A 19,346-nucleotide genomic window follows, 5' to 3' on the forward strand; every position below is an offset into this window, starting at 1 on the left:
ACCCACTGCAAGAGAGAGGTTATAGCTTCAGAGACTTGCCGCACAGTTCCTGGTAGCTTCTGATTGGTCTAAGAGCGAAGAGGGCGGGGCTGGTCGGCCCGTCCCTGCCTCCGCCTCCTCCCAGGGTTCCCATTGGCGGGTTCCCGGGACTACCCGGCGCGCGCGGGAGTCGGCGCGGCGTTCGAACGGGCGCTTGGCGGTGTTGCCATGGGGACGCGGCCCGGCCCATGTGGGTCGGTTTGTTGACGCGCCGCGCGGTCACTAGGGTCCGAGCAGGAAGAGGCAAAGGGTCCGGAAGCCTCAGTAAGTGAGAGAGGGGCAGTGTGTCGCGGTGGGGGGCGGCGCCCTGAAGCGGTGGTGGTGCGGGGCCTGGGAGGCGCTCGAGCAGCCCGGGACTGAGGCTCGGGATGGAGGGCCCGCGGGGGCCGGAGGGATGCGGGGAGCGGGGCCGGCGGCCGGCCCCCGTGGGAGCCCGAGCGGAGCCGCGGGGCCGGGCTCTGGGCGCCGCTCCGGGCAGCCTTGTTTCCCAGGCCTCCACCTTACCGCGTTCTGCATTAGCAGCGGCTCCGCGCCGGCGGCCGTTCGGCGAGGCGAGCATTGAGCGCCGGCCACGCAGCGGGGTGCTCGGCCCCTAGGGCTCTCGAACCCCCTCCCGGGGCTGCCCCCGCGGGCATCGGGGGTCCGGGAAATGAGTCCCCTCCCCTAGCCTAAAGCACACTCACCCTTCGGGAGTGACATTGAGCTGGGCCTGAGGGAGAAGGAAGCGGGAGACGCACCCGATTGCGTGCATCCCTTAACCACTCTGCACTTCTGTGACGACTTATTAAAGTGAATTTTATGCCATTCTTAGCAGCGAATGAATAAATTAAAAGCATTGATAAAATGCTGTGCACAAATACAAAATAAGACAATGGCATTGTCATGTCACTAATGTGTGATAAAATAATAACTTGCCAGTGTTTTACAAATATTAAATCTCATTTGATCCTCACCAACAGTCTGGAGGTAGGGGATATTATTATTATTATTATTATTATTATTATTATTATTATTATTATCCCCATTATACAGATGGAGAAAGTGTTTTACAAATATTAAATCTCATTTGATCCTCACAACAGTCTGGAGGTAGGGGATATTATCATTATTATTATTATTATTATTATTATTATTATTATTATTATTATCCCCATTATGCAGATGGAGAAACTCAAGCAGGCAGGTTAAATGACTTTCCCAGTATCTCACAAAACTAGTATGTGTCCGAGGTTGAATTTGAACTCAGCCTCTTTTGGACTTTATGACAGACTTTCAAATCCATACAGTGCTATCTTTCTGCCCCAATGACTAATAGGAAGACAACGCATTTTTAGCTGTATATTAGGAGAAATGATTCCCATGATCCTTAGAATTTAAGAGCAATGTAAATGTTGATGCATCTTCTTGGGTTTTTTTTTGTTTTTTTTTTTGCAAGGCAATGGGGGTTAAGTGACTTGCCCAAGGCCACACAACTAGGTAATTATTAAGTGTCTGAGGCCAGATTTGAACTCAAGTACTCCTGACTCCAGGGCCGGTGCCCTATCCACTGTGCCACCTAGCCACCCCGCCTAATGAACCATTTTTGTCAAGATTTTTGTAGTTAAGAACTCTATTGGACTTCAGTAGCTTTGGTTGCTAAAGAGGCTACAGCATATCCAGAAGCAATTGATTCACAAAGAATCAAACATTTAGTCTTCCTGCAAGGAAAATCTTAACAATTCAAAGTATCCAGTAATGAATTTGGGGCTGCCTTGACAGGTCATAGAATCATGGTATCATAAGATTTTGATCTGGAAAGGAGTTCTGTCTCTTCATTTTACAGATAAGGCTCCTGGTAGTGTATTTTCCCTTTTAGAATAGATATCTACAGGTCTTCATGTGTTTAGAATCTTTTCTTCTAGCCTCTATGAGGGAGAATTCCTCTATGGTCATATATTGCCCTGGATGACTTTTGAATTCATTTCAACTCATATTTTGTGAAGATTTGAGGTTATGAAGGGGAACTACCCCGCCATGGAACATTTTTTTTTTCCTACTGTCAGAAGCTAGAGCATTCACTAAGTGATTATTTGAGCTAGGAGGGCAGTTATTGCCTTCAAGATATAAAGTAGGAAGCTTGTAACAAACCTGCTGGTACTGAGATCCTGACATCAGGAATATAGATAATTGATTATGCTATATATAAAAAATGCCTGATTTGCCTTTATCTTAAGATATCATTGTTGGAGTTATCCACAATTATAAATTGACATGAAGAGTCTCAGATTAACTAATCCTTACCATGTCAATGTGAAAATTACTTCTTTGTTTTGATCATTGCAACCTAATCAACAAGGTAGATGCCTTACAGATGGCTTCAAATCTTCACTTAAAATGAGGTTGCTGCATTGTGAAATGCTGTAGGTTCTAATTCTGTTATTTAGCTGTCCACAGCTTATATCACATCAGAAAATATTTAAAGCATTTTTTTTTTCATGTATGTATTGCCAATAGTGTCCCTCCTTCAGCTTATTTAGTAGCTATTTAGGTATTCCAATGCTTGCCATGTGAAAATCAAGCAGTGCTGTGTTGCAGGGAAAATCATTTTAGTGTTTGATAGACTGTTTTTCAGTATCTCCTTTTAAGTGGTTTTGCTATGCTTTATAGTGTATGGCTCACAAATCACACTGATAAGGTTGTTTAAAAACCAGCTTGTAATTTTGTCTCATTCTTAAAACATTTTGGGCACTGCTGCAGACCTTCAGCTTCTTCTGGAATTTATCATATTCATATTATTATCAACATATTTTTAACTTTCTAGAAGGCCTAGGATACAGAGGCCTTATTTTTCTTTTCTACTTTTTTAGTAAGTATATCACAAATATTATGCTATTCAGATTAATCCACTGTTAAATTTTTTTTAATTACTGATGACAATCATTCAACCATCTATACTGTTTCCTAGAAAAGAGCAAATACAAGATTGCAATCATTTTCAGGCTTATCAATGCCCCACTGGCTTGACAGTTCAGATGCAGAGTAATTATTCAATAAATTATGAGCAAGTGATCTACTTCAAAAGTAACCTCAATTGTAACCTCTGAAGTATCTTCTAGATCCTGTAAACTTCAGAGTGATTGATTTAACTTACTTGGACCTCAAGTTTTCATCTGTACAATGATGCAAGGAGCATTAGACTAAGTGGTCCCAGATGTCTTTCCAGTTATGGTTTATGACTCCATGACTCATAATGTATCTGGCTTTTTGAATTGAAAAGTTTTCCAGAAGAGTAAATAAACAAGCGGATCCTTGTTTACATATATATATATATATTTTAGGTTTTTGCAAGACAGATGGGGTTAAGTGGCTTGCCCAAGGCCACACAGCTAGGTAATTGTTAAGTGTCTGAGACCGGATTTGAACCCAGGTACTCCTGACTCCAAGGCCGGTGCTTTATCCACTACACCACCTAGCCACCCCTCTTTGTTATATTCTTGACCAGTGTGCAGGACTCCAAAACATACTGACAATTTGTAACTGACTTTTAGAAAGCCTCTGGTAGCTCTGAGAAGTCATGACTTGGCCATGGTCACATGGTTTTCCCCACACATTTCAGAAATAATTTCAGTCTTACTGTACCAACTCTATTTAATTTTGGTCTGTTACAGGCAGCGTATTAGACAGGATAGCACAATTCTTGTTAACAATTCTCAAATGCAAATTGAAGCATCTCTGAGGTACCACCTCATACCTCTCAGACTGGCCAATATGACCAGAAAGGATAATGATCATTGTTGGAAGGGTTGTGGGAAATCTGGGAAACTATTACACTGTTGGTGGAGCTGTGAACTCATCTAACCTTTCTGGAGAAAAGTTTGGAATTACGCCCAAAGGACAACAAAAATGTGCATACCCTTTGATCCAGCAATACCACTACTGGGTCTGTACCCTGAAAAAGGGTAAAAACATCACTTGTACAAAAATATTTATAGTAGTTCTGTTTGCTGTGGAAAAGAATTGGAAATTAAATGAATGTCCTTCAATTGGGGAATAGCTTAACAAACTGTGACACATGTTTGTGATGGAACACGATAGTTCTATTAGAATCCAGGAGGGATTTGCATGAACTGATGCTGAGTGAGATGAGCAGAACCAGAAAAACATTGTATACTCTAATAGCAAGATGGGGGTGATGATCAACCTTGATGGACTTGCTCATTCCATCAGTGTGGCAATTGGGGACAATTTTGGAGTATCTGCAATGGAGAATACTATATGTATCCAGAGAAAGATGTGTGGAGTTTGAACAAAGACCAAAGACATATTACCTTTAATTTTTTTTAAAAAAAAGTTACCTTATTACGTAATTTTGCTCTCTTTTAAACTTTTTTCTTCCTTAAGGATATGATTTCTCTCTCATCATATTCAGCTTAGATCAATGTATACTATGTAAACAATGTAAAGAATAACAGATTGCCTTCTGTGGGAGGATGGGGGAGGGAAGCAAGATTAGGGGGAAAATTGTAAAACTCAAAATCTTTCTTTTAAAAAAAACCAATTGTCAAATTAACTGAGAATCTCTTAGGATCTCCTAAAATTTCTCCAGGCAGCTCTTCTATATAAGAGTCAAATAATTTTGAGAATTTGATGAAGTGAAGGCAGTAAAAGATTACTGGACTTGGGTTCAAATCCCAATTTGGAAAATGGCTTAGCTTTGTGACTGAGAGAGTAAAAGTCTGTGGAAGGATTGCTTATGGAATGGTTGTGAAGATTAAATAAGATATATGATAGTAATACTTTGCTAACAGAAAAACATCATCATATCTATACTTTTTGGTAGTCTCATTCCTCTCCCTGTTTTTCTCCTACCCATCATCATCTGTTCTCTACTTTGCAGGATTATTTTCTAGCTCTTGTCTAAGCATCACCTGGTTGGGTCAGCTTTTCTCTTTTTACTCCCCTTTCTTCTGGTGATCTCATCAGCTCCCATAGGTTTAATTATTATCTCTTTGCAAATGATTTTCAAATCTGTACAGCAATTTACATCTCTAATCTCTCTTTGGAGCTTCAATCCTTCATCTACTTTCTAGTAGATATCACCAACTTCTCTAATCTACTATGTACAAAATGCAATTCATTTTATTCTCTATTAAACCCACTCCTCCTAACTTGTTTTTGTAGAGAGCACAGCCATACTTCCAATAACCAGGTTTTCAAATTGTAGTCATCCTTGACTTTTCTATCTTTCTTAAATCCTTTACCAATCATTTGTCAAATCTTGACAGTATTACCACTACAGTATGACTTGCATCATCTATCTCCTTTCTTCCATTTATAGCTACTATCCTACTTCAAACCCTTATCACCTTTTACTGGGATTGTTTTCATATAGTTTCCTTATTTGCAGTCTTTCCTTCCTCCAATCCATTCTCTACACAGTTGCCAAAATAATTTTCCCAAGGCTCCAGTCCGACCATATCACTGCCCTACTTTAAAAGCCTCAGAAGTTCCCTAATGCCTCTAGAATATGGAAACTTCTCAGCTTAAAACTTAAAGGACTCTTGAGTGTTGTTGCCAGTAAAGAAGAATAATTTTTTGGTTATATTTGTATAGTCACAATTATTTTTTGGTTATATTTGAATAATATAAATTCATATATATGCTTAGATTTAGATCTTACAGGCTCAAACTAGGGGCAGTTAGTTTTGAAACTATGTCCCCAAGATAATGGGAAATTATTGATAAAATCATATAAACTTCATTGTGCCTAAGTTTCTTCATCTATAGAATAGGGATAATTTCTACCTATCTCATAAAGATGTGGTAAAGTCTGCTTAGATAATATAGCTGTAAAATTATTAATCTGACTTCATACCTCATCATTCAAATGAAATTCCCCTTTCCAGTTACTAAAGATACTTAATCACCAAGTCTAATGGCTTTTTCCTAATCCTCATTCTTTTCAATCTCTCTTTAACTTTTGACTCTGGATCCTTGATTCTCTCTAGGTTTACATAACACTGCTCTATCTTGGTTCTCCCCCTACCTGTGTGATGTCTCTTTTGCTACATTTTTATACAGGCCAAACCTCTGTTCTGGGCTGTCTTCTCTTCTATTACTATACTATTTTGCTTGTCATTCTCATCAGCTTCTTTGAATTCTCTGTTCATCTCAGAGCCCTAATCTCTTGCCTGACCTCCAGACTAGCATCTCAAAATCCTAACTGGACATCTTGAACTGTCTATCCCATACACATTTTAAACTTAATATGTCCAAAACTGAACTTATCATCTTTCCCCACTAAACCCTCCCCATTTTCTAACTTCCCAATTACTGAGGAAGATACTGCTACTGCTATTCTCTCATCCCAACTTCCAACTCAGGAGTCATCAACTCTTCATTTTTGACCCTTCTGCCTATCAGGGCAGTTGGTGGTACAGTGGATAGAGTACTGGCCTTGGAGTCGGGATGACAGGAGTTCAAATCCAGCCTCAGGCACTTGTCACTAACTGGGTGACCTTGGTCACTTAACTCTGATTGCCTGGTGTCTAGCGTCATCTCCAGTCATCCTGATTCATATCTGGTCACTAGACCTAGATGGCTCTAGAGGAGAAAGTGAAGTTGGTGACTTAGCACAGCACCTCCTCACTCATCTCCAGTTCTGTGCTTGTCGAGGGAGAGGTCTTCTTTGAGAACAAAGGACAAACATCATCCCTGCCTCTCTATCCAATCTGTTTCGATCTCTCATGTACTGTTATCACCCCCAAAACTAGTTATTCCTCATGCCTTATCTCTTCCCACTATAGTCTGACCTCCATTCAGCTATCAAAATTGATCTCCCTAAAGTACCTGCCTGACCGTAATGTCTCCCATTCATTTAAGTCCAATTTCCTCCAGGATCAAAGAGAATTGTCTTGTTTGACATTCAAAGTCTTTTATAGACTGGCCGTCTTCAACTTTTCAGTCTTCTTACATCCTACCTGCCCCCATATTATGCAGTCCAGTGAAACCAGTGACCTTCTTTCTATTCCTTACAAAAGATCTTTTACTACCCTGACTTGTCCCCAAACTTAGAAGTTTCTCACTCCTCATTCCTGCCTGCTAGTTTGTCTGGTTGCATTTAAGTCCCAGCCTAAAGGAGCCTGATCTGCCTTAACACTAGTGCCTTTGACTATTTATTACTTGTTCATAATTTCTTTGTAGCTCTGACTCTTAGCAACATGCCTAACGCATAAGTGCTTAATACATTAAAAATTATCTGTGCTTTTGAGAGGAAAGCTATTTTTAGGGTGATTAAAAACAAAATGGCACACCCCAAAATACAAGCTCTTTTATGCAATTTGAAATGCTTTGTTCCTGCCCCTTCATGCCAACCATAGGCTGGGCTCACAACTCTAATTGATACATTGGTTCCCATACATTTCCCCACCCTGCTCATTATACTAATGAGCAAGAAAGCTAAATCTCCTTGAGCATGTGCAAAGGAGAAGGTTAAGTCTAGATTAAGTTAAAAGCAGGTGGGGCATTCTCATCAGTTTTTGATCAGATTTGAGGTCACCTGCCCATAAAGCCACTACAGTGTCCAGATTTTGTAATGCGAACTTAAAATCCTCCCTTCACATTCTTGTGGAACCCAAACACCCACATTTTGAGAGGAAAGCTGTTTTTAAGCATACTTTTGCTGATATGAATGTGCCCCTTTTCAAGAAAATCATTAAAGCAGATAACTGTCATGTGTTATAAGTCTCATATACTGATTAAAAAAATCTATAAGTTACTAATTACAAAATTGGTTTGAAAAATAATATTTCTAAATGAAAAAGCAGGAAATTTCATGTCTTGGAATCAGAGCATCTTAGAAAAGAACCTTTTTTTGATTCTCTGAACTGCTTCTTCATTTCACAGTAGCCCAGAACGCAGTAAGTGGCCCTCCAGTTAATTACTGAGACAGGGACTAAAACTTACTAGGTCTCCAGTTCCTCATTCAAATCTTCTTTTTGTTTCATCATGGGAAAAAGTATGCTATAAATACAAAATATGACCTGTAGATGAAAGTGACTTACAGAACTAGTTTTAATTGTTTAGGAAAGATAAAGGATAACACTAGACGAGACAAAAGCAAGGAAAAAACAGCATCAAATCAAAATTTAATTCTGTTCTGGGGAAATAGGTCAAAAATAAATTTCTCCATTTACAGTTAGTAAAAACTACTCTTATTTTGATATATCTAAGCTCTAAAAATACATGTACTATATTGATGTAATTTCTCTTATCATTTCTACTACTCCAAAAGCATAATTCTAATTTCCTCATGATTTCACTTTTAGGTCAAGAAAAGGTAAGGGAGGGGGCGGCTAGGTGGCACAGTGGATAGAGCACCAGCCCTGGAGTCAAAAGTACCTGAGTTCAAATCCAGCCTCAGACACTAAATAATTACCTAGCTGTGTGGCCTTGGGCAAGCCACTTAATCCCCATCCATTGCCTTGCAAAAAAAGAGAGAGTAAGAAAAGGTAAGGGGAAAAAAACTTGAGATAAGTGACTATAAACTCATTTAAAAATTACCTTTTTAGTTTCATAATAGAGCAATCTTTCAAAGATGTTTTAGAGATGTAATAACCTTAGAAGCAAAATTCAGACAAGAAATATGATTTGATACTTATTTTTTAATATCCAAGGCCACAGATATTCATGAGAACTTACATATTGAGAATTTCCAGTACCTTTACAGCTGTTGTCTTAATCAGCTGTCTAATATCAGTTACTTTTTCTGTTGAGGAGATATCATAAATAGATTTATTTGTTATATTTGAGATAAAGAATTCCTTAATAAAGGATAATTGGTTTATAGACACATTCTTTGTGTTTTCTTCTGTCAAATTTTGACTGAAATTTCTTGTTATTCCTGTTGTAGATGTTACTCCCAACACAAAATCTTACATTTTTAAAAAATAGATTTTTATTTTTCTCTGTATATCCCTTCCTAAAGACTCATCCCAAATGACAAATTTTTTTTTAATTTTTCTTTACTTTTCCCCAATTACATTTAAAGGTAGTTTTTTTTTTGTTTTTTTTTTTTTGGCAAGGCAGTGGGGTAAGTGACTTGCCCAGGTCACTAGGTAATCACTAAGTTTCTGAAATCGAATTTGAACTCAGGACCTCCTGACTTCAGGGCTGGTGCTCTATTCACTGTGCCACCTAACTGCACTCAATATGTTTTCAAGGAGCAAAGAATAAGAAAAAAAATTGATAAACTGATCAACACATCCCCTGTCCACATAAACCCTGACTCTATATTCAGAGCACCATATCTGAGGACCTCTTCATTTCTGCAAAGGAGTTGTTGTCTGGTTGCATTTAAGTGCCAGCTTTCTTCTTTGGAGCCAAGCTTATTACTTGTAAATCTGTGACATTAATTTTCATTTGTTTTGTGATAGTGGCTCTTTATATTTACACTGTTGTGATATTTGTATATATTGTTTTCTTTTGCTTTCCTTCATTTTGCAATTCTTGCAGATCTTTTCGGGTTTTTTTGTTTTCATCATATTCAGCATAATAATATATGCCATTATTTATTTAGCCATTCCTCACTTAATGAACATTTACTTTGTTTTCAGTTCTTTGCTACAGCACAAAGGGCTGTTAGAAATATTTTAGCAGATTTGGTGCTTTTTTTTAGTGACCTCCTTATGGGAATATACGCTTAGAAGTGGAATCTCCTGGACAAAGGATCTGGATATTGTAATCATTTTATTTGCATAATTCCAAATTGCTTTTTTGAATGGTTGTAGTTATCTTCAGTATTACAATGCCTCTCATTCCCACTGACATTATTTCTGTCTTTTGTCATCTTTACCAACTTGGTAAATGTGAGATGGAACCACAGTTGTTTCTTTTATTAGTGATTTGGAATATCTTTTCATATGGGTGTTAATTGTCATTTTTCTTTTGAGAACTGTGTTTTCATAGTCCTTTACCATTTTTCTATGGAGAATGACTTTTGTTCATATATATATGAACAAATCAAAAGATATTTCTGTTTATTATCCTATTTAATTACCAAACCCTTCTGAGAACTTTAATACAGAGTTTTTTCCCATTGAATGATTTCTTTTCTTATCATAAATGAATTACTTCTGTTTGTATAGAAACTTTTCAATTACCTATAATCAGTATTATCTACTTGATCTTTTGTGATTGCCTCTTTTCCTTTTTTTTAATTAAAATTATTATATCTTCAACCCCTAACTGCAAAAGACATAATCTCCTCTTCTAATTTTTTAATGGTATGATCTTTAATATTTGGATCATATGCATTTTGAATTTATTATGTAACATGGCATAAGATAATAGTCTAAATCTAACTTTTGCTAGACTTCTTTGCAGTTTTCCCAGAAGTTATCAAACCTTTCCTTGTGTAGTTTGTTTTCGAACTGGTCTGTTGAATTTCTCCCTTTTTTCCTAGTTGGTTCTAGTATCTACTTCACTATTTTTAAATCAGTATAAAATTGTATTGATGTCTGCTACTGTATAAGATAGTTTGAGATCTTGGAAGTGCTATTCTTACTCTTTCATTATTTCTCCTTGATATTCTAGAATTCAGGCATTTCTTAAATTTTGGGGGCATAACCTCTTTGAAAATCTTGTGAGGTACTTAGAATAACATTTTTAGATGTGTAAAATAAAATGTATAAGATTACAAAGGAAATAAATTATATTGAAATAAAGATGTAATTTTTTTTCCCCCGATCCACAAACTCCATAAGGGATCCATAGATCCCAGGTTAAGAACCCTTTTTCTGGATATTGTCTTCTTGCAAATGAATTTTATTTGATCAGATTCTATAAAGTATCCCTCTTGATTTTTTTCGTGTTAAAACTTATATGTAAACTGTTGTAGTGTTGTAATTTTTATTATATTGGCTTGGGCCAATCATGTGCTCCTAATATAACCCTCCAGCTATTGAAATTGTTCTTTATCTCTTCAAGGAGCACTTTGTAATTGAATCCATATTAGAGTTTAGTATGCTTTGACATACTCCTCTGCATTTTATGCATTTTGTAGTTATTTTAATGTGTTTTACTGTTGGAAACTTGTTACATATAAAAAAATTATTGATTTTTTAGAAACTATTGTTTCAGTTAGTTTCTTTTGCTGATTACCTAGTATAATCTAAACAAGCCATCATGTTAACAACAGATAGTTTTATTTCTTCTTTGCCATTTTCCCTCAGTAATCAAATCTGACATTTTAAATAAAAGCTAGTTGTGGGAGCAACTAGATGGCACAGTGGATAGAGCACCAGCCCTGGAGTCAGGAGTAACTGAGTTCAAATTCAGCCTCAGACACTTAATAATTACCTAGCTGTGTGGCCTTGGGCAAGCCACTTTAACCCCATTGCCTTACAAAAATTAAAAAAAAAAAGCTAATTGTGATTATGTATAAGTCACATTATTTTGCTTTTTTATGGAGACAAGACTACTCTTCAGAATATAAAGATACTCTTCTAAACAGAGGAAGTAGAACAAATTAACCAACAAACATTTACTGTGTTTGAAAAATTGTGCTGCATACTGGAAAAAGACAAAAGTGAAGCACCCCCTACCTTAAAGGAATACACATTTAATAATAGAGGCAACATGTCTACATAACTCTATGCAGAAGACATATAGCATGACAACAACTTATGTGATATAGTGAAAATAGTTCTAGATTTGAATCAGCACACCTTGAGCTCCTGACCCAGCACTTCACACTTGTTCTCTCTTTTGCAGTATGAAAAAGAAAGAGTAGTTTATTATTGAAATACAAAAAAACTCCTTGGTAGATTAAAAAACACAAAATATATTAAGCACATTATACATTAGCAGTATGTTAACTTTTACCTAGCACATTAATATGGGAAAATGGTTAAAATTTATATTTGTAACTTTCCAGAAATACATTTGAAATGTTTTGAGTAAAAATAAAGATGTTGGTAAACTTAAAAAGGGAAACTATTTAATATTTTTTATCCTGCTAAGTTAGTTTTGAATTCTTTATATTTCTGAATCAATTCCATGACTATGAAATTGTGACTAAAACGCGGCAATTTACTTCTGTTTTTTTCTTAAGAATTCCCTTGGGGTGGCTAGGTGGCGCAGTGGATAGAACACCTGCCCTGGAGTCAGGAGTACCTGAGTTCAAATAAGGCCTCAGACACTCAATAATTACCTAGCTGTGTGGCCTTGGGCAAGCCACTTAACCCTGTTTGCCTTGCAAAAAAAAAATTCCCTTGACATTGCAGAACCCAAAGAGCGAGACAGAGACCAAAATTTGTTAAGTTTTGGAGATTTATTACCTGACTATACAGAGTTACATTTTCCCTCAAATCGCATAGCACCGAGTGTCCAGAGAACAGGGTTTTTATAGTATGGGGGGGGCGGTATTGTGAGCAAGCAAGATACAGAAGTAGAGATAGCAGTTAGATATATATTCTTGTCAGACTACTACAAACCTGCAAACATGGTTTAGTATAGATAGGGGGCTAGACAAGGATGGAAGAGGAAAGCAGATCACATCTCTTTGCTTTCTGTTAGATTGTAAGGGCAAGGTTTTGTTTCATATCTTTTTTGTTGTTCAAACATGATTGCATTTCTATGGGAATTCTGGGTAAGGAAACTCTTTATCAATGCAGATCTACAGTTGTCTCCAACTGAGAATATAAGATACTTGCCTGAAACCAAGGAAATTTTCATCCAACCAAATGTGTCCAAGATGGAATTTGAACATGTTTGCTTGGGGGGGGGGGTTGTGGGGCAATGGGGTCAAGTGACTTGCCCAAGGTCACATAGCTAGTAAGTATCAAGTATCTCAGGCTACATTTGAATTCAGGCTCCAGTTCTGGTGCTGTATCTACTGTGCCACGTAGCTGCCACTGAACATAAGATTTTCTTGACAGTGAGGCCTGCTCCCTGAGGCTAAAGCTGCCTTTTCATAACTAGTTTTGTACCATCAAAGCTTAGCATAGGAACTTGTAACATAATACAGGAACTTGTAACATAGCAGATGTTTAATAAATTGAGTTCATGAATAATATGATGGCATGTGTTGCTTGATTGAACATACACAACCTATGTCAAATTGCTTAATGGCTCAGGGAGGGGAGGGAGGTAACTGAAAGGGAGAGGACATTTGGAACTGAAAATTTAAAAAAAATGAATGTTATAAATTGTATTTACATGTAACTGGGGGAAAATAAAATATTATTTAGGAAAATTTGTTAAATTGGAAATCTGCTCGTCAAAAACTTTCCTAGTGGTCACACAGCTCGTGCCTGAATTCAGATTAGAACTCAGGTCTTCTGACTTCAGCCAGGCCTGGTGCTCTTTCCACTGCACCAGTTAATATAAATATTAGCCTCTATTATAAAAAATACACACACACACACACACACACACACACACACACACACACAATGACACCCCATTAATTGCTGAGGAAGAATCAGTTCTGTTAACTCTTAAAGTAAATTTTTCCAAAATTAATATAGTTATTTTTTTTTAAATCTAGATTTTTGTTTTGAGTTTTACAACTTCCCCTCCCCATTCTTGCTTCCCTCCCCCTACCCCCCACAGAAGACAGTCTGTTAATCTTTACATTGTTTCCATGGTATACATTGATCTCAGTTGAATGTGATGAGAGAGAAATCATATCCTTAAGGAAGAAAAATAAAGTATCAGAGATAGAAAAATTACATAATAAGATAATGGTGTTTTTTTTTCTAAATTGAAGGTAATAATGTTTGGTTTTTGTTCAAACTTATAATTATTTTTGAAAATTTTATCTTAAATATAAATTAATCTTTAAAAAATATTCCTGGGATGGCTAGGTGGTACAGTGGATAGAGCACTGGCCCTGGAGTCAGGAGTACCTGAGTTCAAATCTGTCCTGAGACACTTAATAATTACCTAGCTGTGTGGCCCTGGGCAAGCCACTTAACCCCATTTGCCTTGCAAAAACCTAAAAAAAAAAATTTCCTAGTATCACTGATCTACTGGATGTTTTCAAACTGAGTTTTTGCACTGGTGGACTCTTTCCCAGAGCTGGATGGTAGCTAAGCTGGGTTGAGCAGCTCCTAGTCTCTGGGCTGAGTTGCTATCACTCCTGATTGCCTCCTAGTCACCTGTGTGACTTTTTCACTGTTACATGAAGTTGGTCAGCTGTTGCTCAATCTCAGACTATGACTGTGGATTTTAATAAATTTTTTCTTTCAACTCTTCTTAGCTATTTTGATCTTTCTGGTTGTTTTTGATAAGTTAAATTGAAATGCATCTGTATTTCATGGAATTAAAACTTGAGTTATGATAGAACAGTCTTAGTTGAGTTCTTTGTGTTGGAAATTGTTAATCTCAGAACTTAATATATGTGTTAATTTTGAACTTTTAAGTGTTTAAGGGTAAGATTAGACAAAGATTAAGAAGGTCAGTCTTATTAATTCATCATATTGCACTTGGTAGTTCTAAGTCTTTTTATGTACAAATGTGACTAAAAACAAATTTTTTTTTACCACACATTATATTGTAGTGGAAGGTCAACTCCCTTTTGTTGAGTTTTAATGGCTTTTTTTTGTTTTCTGTGTGTGTGTGTGTGTGTGTGTGTGTGTGTGTTATAATACCTATTCACAAAGATTGGGTGACCTTACTGCTATTAGCATCTGCCAGCATGTTCTGTTATCAACAGTTGTTTTCCCAGTTGTCAGTAACTATATTGGATCACCCTCAGTCAATTTTTGGCAAGCTCTAAAAGTACGACTGCTCCTCCAATTCCTGTCTAGTCTACTTTAGCTTTCCATTAAAAAAAATTCCATATTCAGCTGTCCCCTATTTTTCTTGGATGACTTGTCAACATGGTGCCTACTCTTCCTTAATTTTTTTTTTGTTATTATAGAAGGTGTCTCTGATTCATCCTTTGATGGTGATATTAGTGAAATTTGTCCACTTGTGAAGTAGTAACTGAATAAATTTCATCTTTTGCTAGTAAAACAAATCATATACTTAGGGTGCTTTTAAATTTTGTTTTCTATCTTGTAATAACATCTTATTGCAAGAATTGAACCAAGTTTGGTAGTACATGCCTGCAATCTTTGGTGCTGGAAATGCTGAGGCTAGTGGATCACCTTAGCTACAATAGGGCTAAAACTGAGCAGGTATCTGCACTAAGTCTAGTACTAAATGGTGTTGTCTGGGAACAAGGAACCAAGTGTCCACTTAACCCCACTGCCTTGCAACCCTTCCCCCCAAAAAAAGAATATTTTATGGAATATGGTGTAAGGTGTAGGTATAATCTTTTTTTGTAATAAGAGAAAGATTTTATTTTTTTGTAATAAGAGAAAGATTTTATTTATTTTGAATTTCCCAATTTTTCCCCTAATCTTGCTTCTCACCCCCCCCCCCACAGAAGACAGTCTGTTAGTCTTTACATTGTTTCTATGGTATACATTGATCTAAGTTGAATGTGATGAGAGAAAAACCATATCCTTAAGGAAGAAAAGAGATAGCAAAATTACATAAGATAACTTTTTTTTTTTAAATTAAAGGTAATAGGGGCGGCTAGGTGGCATAGTGGATAAAGCACCGGCCTTGGAGTCAGGAGTACCTGGGTTCAAATCCGGTCTCAGACACTTAATAATTACCTAGCTGTGTGGCCTTGGGCAAGCCACTTAAACCCCATTTGCCTTGCAAAAACCTGAAATAAATAAATAAATTAAAGGTAATAGTCTTTGTTCAAAGTCCACAAATCTTTCTCTGGATACAGATGATATTTTACATTGCAGATACCCCAAAATTGTCCCCACTTGCTGCACTGATGGAATGAGCAAATCCATTAAAGTTGATCATCATCCCCATGTTGCTGTTAGGGTATACAATGTTTTCCTGGTTCTGCTCATCTCACTCAGCATCAGTTCATGCAAATCCTTTCAGGCTTCCCTGAATTCCCATCCCTCCTGGCTTCTAATAGAACAATTGTGTTCCATCACATACATGTGTCACAATTTGTTAAGCTATTCCACAATTGAAGGATATTCACTTAATTTCCAATTCTTTGCCACCACAGACAGGGCTGCTATAAATATTTTTGTACAAGTGATATTTTGCCCCTTTTTTATAATCTCTTCAGGGTATAGACCCAACAGTGGTATTACTGGATCAAAGGGTATGCACATTTTTGTTGCTCTTTGGGCATAATTCCAAATTGCTCTCCAGAAAGGCTGGATGAGTTTACAGCTCCACCAGAAATGTATTAGTGTCCTGATTTCCACATCCCTTCCAACATTGATCATTGTCCTTTCTGGTCATATTGGCCAGTCTGAAAGGTGTAAGGTGGTACCTCAGAGAGGTTTTAATTTGCATTTCTCTAATAAGTAATGATTTAGAGCAATTTTTCATATGACTATGGATTGCTTTGATTTCCTCATCTGTAAATTACCTTTGCATATCCTTTGACCATTTGTCAATTGGGGAATGGCTTGTTTTATTAAAAATTTGACTCAGTTCTCTGTATATTTTGGAAATGAGTCCTGTGTCAGAAATACTAGTTGTAAAAATTGTTTCCCAATTTATTATATTTCTTTTGATCTTGGTTACAGTGATTTTGTTTATGCAAAAGCTTTTTAATTTAATGTAATCAAAATTATCTAGTTTGTTTTTAATGATGTTCTCCATCTCTTCTTGGTCATAAACTGCTTCCCTTTCTATAAATCTGACAGGTAAACTTTTCCTTGATCTCCTAGTTTGCTTATAATATTGTTTTATGTCTAAATCCTATATCCATTTTGATCTTCTCTTGTTGTAGCGTGTGAGGTGTTGGTCTAATCCAAGTTTCTGCCCTACTAACTATAATCTTAATATAATGCTTTCCTATTCATTTTTAATAAAACAGTGAGTTCTCTCCTAAGTAACTTGTGTTTTCCAATTTATAGAACTCTTGATTATTGAGTTTCATGGTTTATGATTCTTTTTTTCTAGTCTCTGATACATATCTTTAATCAGTAATAAAGATATTTTTAGAAAGTTGCTGATTCCAGAGGACCAATGGTGAAGAGTGCTACCAGTTTCCTGACACACCTTTTTGGACATGGATAGTATGGAAATCATTGACTATAAAAATTTGTTAAAAAATAAATAAACATACAAATAAATAAATGCTTGATAATTGAAGAATTAATTTTTAAAAGTTGTTATAAAGTGAGCTTTGTCATTATTTTGTGAAGTTTTATATGAAAGAAGCAGAGAAAGGATTAGATGTTAGCAATAGTGACAATTGTTTTTGTTTGCTTTTTAAACATGCATGACATTGAGAAAATATCTAGGAGCTCAGGCGTGTAATTAGAGGCATGATGACTCCCATGCAACTATTTCAGACTTTCAAAGATCATCCTTGCCCTACATATGAAGAGTAAGGCCACCCTATTCCTCATCACTTAAGCCCCACTGTAAATGATATATGTGGACACCTAGACTTAATAGGATAGTAGGTAATTGATGAGCAGTTATTTTAGAAATAGAATTGCAGTTTTTACTTTTTCTAGTATATTCATATTTATTATCAATAGAATGAGGATATGCTTCATCATTATGATGTTTTTATTTATTTTTCTTTACTATTAAAATGTTAACAACCAACAACAACCACAGACTTATATTTAAGGTTTGTTAAATCAGTGCATATTAACTTTTAATGAGATTAAAGGACTAAAAGATAAATGTTCTTTCATCCTGGTCAAATCACCTCTAGAATATTGTGTTTAGTTCTGAGGTACATTTTAGAATGAACTACCTTAGCTGGAGAATAATAGCTAGAGGAGGATGAAGTATTCAAGATCATGAAAGGCCTTGAGATCATACCACATAGACCTGTTAGAGGAGCTGGTGATGTGTATGAAGCAAGAAGAGAAGACTGAATGAAGACTGGGAAGAAGATGGGGTAAATGTGTTCAAGTATTCCCTTTAAAAGAGAAAGTACCTTTTCTACTTAACTTTACTAGGCAGACTAGAAGATACAGAGAAGCAGATTTAGTCTTGGTATAAGGAAAAACTTCCTAACTTGGATTTATTCAAAAGTGGAAGGAGCCCCCAATTGGAGCATTCAGAGAAAAACTTCAAGAACTAGAATATTCAGATATGATTGGACCAAATGGCCTCTCAGATCCTTCATTTTGTTTATTTGTCTGGATGTGGTTGCTGTTATGTGAAATGAATATTACTTTTGTTCTTTATTCATCCCATATTATTTCTAGTTTTCTTAGTTATCATTTCTTATAGGATAATATTTACATACCATACCTCACTTAAGCCTTTCTGTATTTGTCAGACATGTGAGCTGTTTATAGCTTTTTTCTTTTTGGTTTTTGCGAGGCAATGGGGTTAAGTGACTTACCTAAGGTCACACAGCTAGGCGGTTATTAAATGTCTGAGGCCAAATTTGAACTCAGATTCTCCTGACTCCAGGGCCAGTGCTTTATTCACTGCGCCACCTAGCTGCCTTTGTTTATAGGGTTTTTTTTTAAATCATTGGTGCAGTGCTTAATTCAAAACCATTAGATGATGATTGAGTGCCTGTCCATTGCCTCAGTCAGCTGCAAGGGCATGCTTGGGTTCCCATCAACCAAGCACCAATTCTGGCCTGCCTTACTAGAATGGAAAAAGTTTTGAGCATATGAGTTTAGACCTAGCAGTGGTTTCTATATCCATTTGAGAATCAGCCTTGCTAGTTGAAATTTTCAGAGCTTTATCACCAGCTAGTGTGGTGGGAGGTGGTGGGTACACAGGAACATATTTAAAAGTTCTTCTAAGCTGTAGAAGGGTCCAAATCTCCATGGGGATTGATGAAATCACATTTTCTTTGACATCCTAAAGAAGGGTTGGGCACTGATGGTTTGTTGGTTAATAATAGTTAAGAGATTCTAACTCCATGAATGAAAGATACCATGAGTAATAGAATTAGAGATTCTTTTATAATGGAAGTTACTTAGAGGTTGTCTACTCCAGTGCCTTCCTGCCCCACTCTGTATAGACAATCCCTTCTGTACCACAAAAGTATTTAAGTGAGCTTAAAAACTCACTTGTTTTCTACTATTAAATTCTGTTCTCCATTTTAAACATTCTTATCCCTTTGTTCATTAATCAGGGGAAACAGTTGGACCACATGTCTTGACATTCAGTTGAACATCTAAAATTAGGCATGTTACATTCAGTTGCTGAGGGGACGGTTTCAGTACTTCATGTCACTCACTGGATAGAACTTGCAAGTGCAGGTATTCAGAAACAAGTAAGTGATTTCTGGCTTTGTA

The 19,346-nt window shown here is 36.7% G+C and overlaps 2 protein-coding genes across 8 annotated transcripts in view; one reads left to right on the forward strand and one right to left on the reverse strand.

The window, feature by feature from the left end:
* Positions 1 to 19,346, forward strand: part of KIF24 (kinesin family member 24) — a 117,109-nt gene that overhangs the window by 43,846 nt on the left and 53,917 nt on the right. Inside the window, exons 1-2 of one of the 4 annotated variants that reach the window (XM_074196589.1) lie at positions 215 to 303; positions 19,184 to 19,324. The exons of 2 other annotated variants lie outside the window; for them this stretch is intronic. Coding sequence is in view for 1 of the 2 variants with exons in the window: in XM_074196588.1 (XP_074052689.1) it covers positions 228 to 303 (76 nt within the window). In the remaining variant the exon portion in view is untranslated. Of the gene's footprint in view, positions 1 to 122; positions 304 to 19,183; positions 19,325 to 19,346 lie in introns of those variants that run through there. One more of the 4 variants, XM_074196588.1, reaches the window with a different exon arrangement.
* NUDT2 (nudix hydrolase 2) overlaps positions 1 to 19,346 on the reverse strand; it is an 83,240-nt gene that overhangs the window by 24,962 nt on the left and 38,932 nt on the right. Inside the window, exon 1 of one of the 4 annotated variants that reach the window (XM_074196601.1) lies at positions 544 to 701. The exons of 2 other annotated variants lie outside the window; for them this stretch is intronic. The gene's annotated coding sequence lies outside the window, so the exon portion shown is untranslated. Of the gene's footprint in view, positions 1 to 2; positions 388 to 543; positions 702 to 19,346 lie in introns of those variants that run through there. One more of the 4 variants, XM_074196602.1, reaches the window with a different exon arrangement.

The sequence above is a fragment of the Macrotis lagotis genome, chromosome 8, assembly GCF_037893015.1.
Source record: "Macrotis lagotis isolate mMagLag1 chromosome 8, bilby.v1.9.chrom.fasta, whole genome shotgun sequence".
NCBI lineage: Eukaryota > Metazoa > Chordata > Mammalia > Peramelemorphia > Peramelidae > Macrotis > Macrotis lagotis.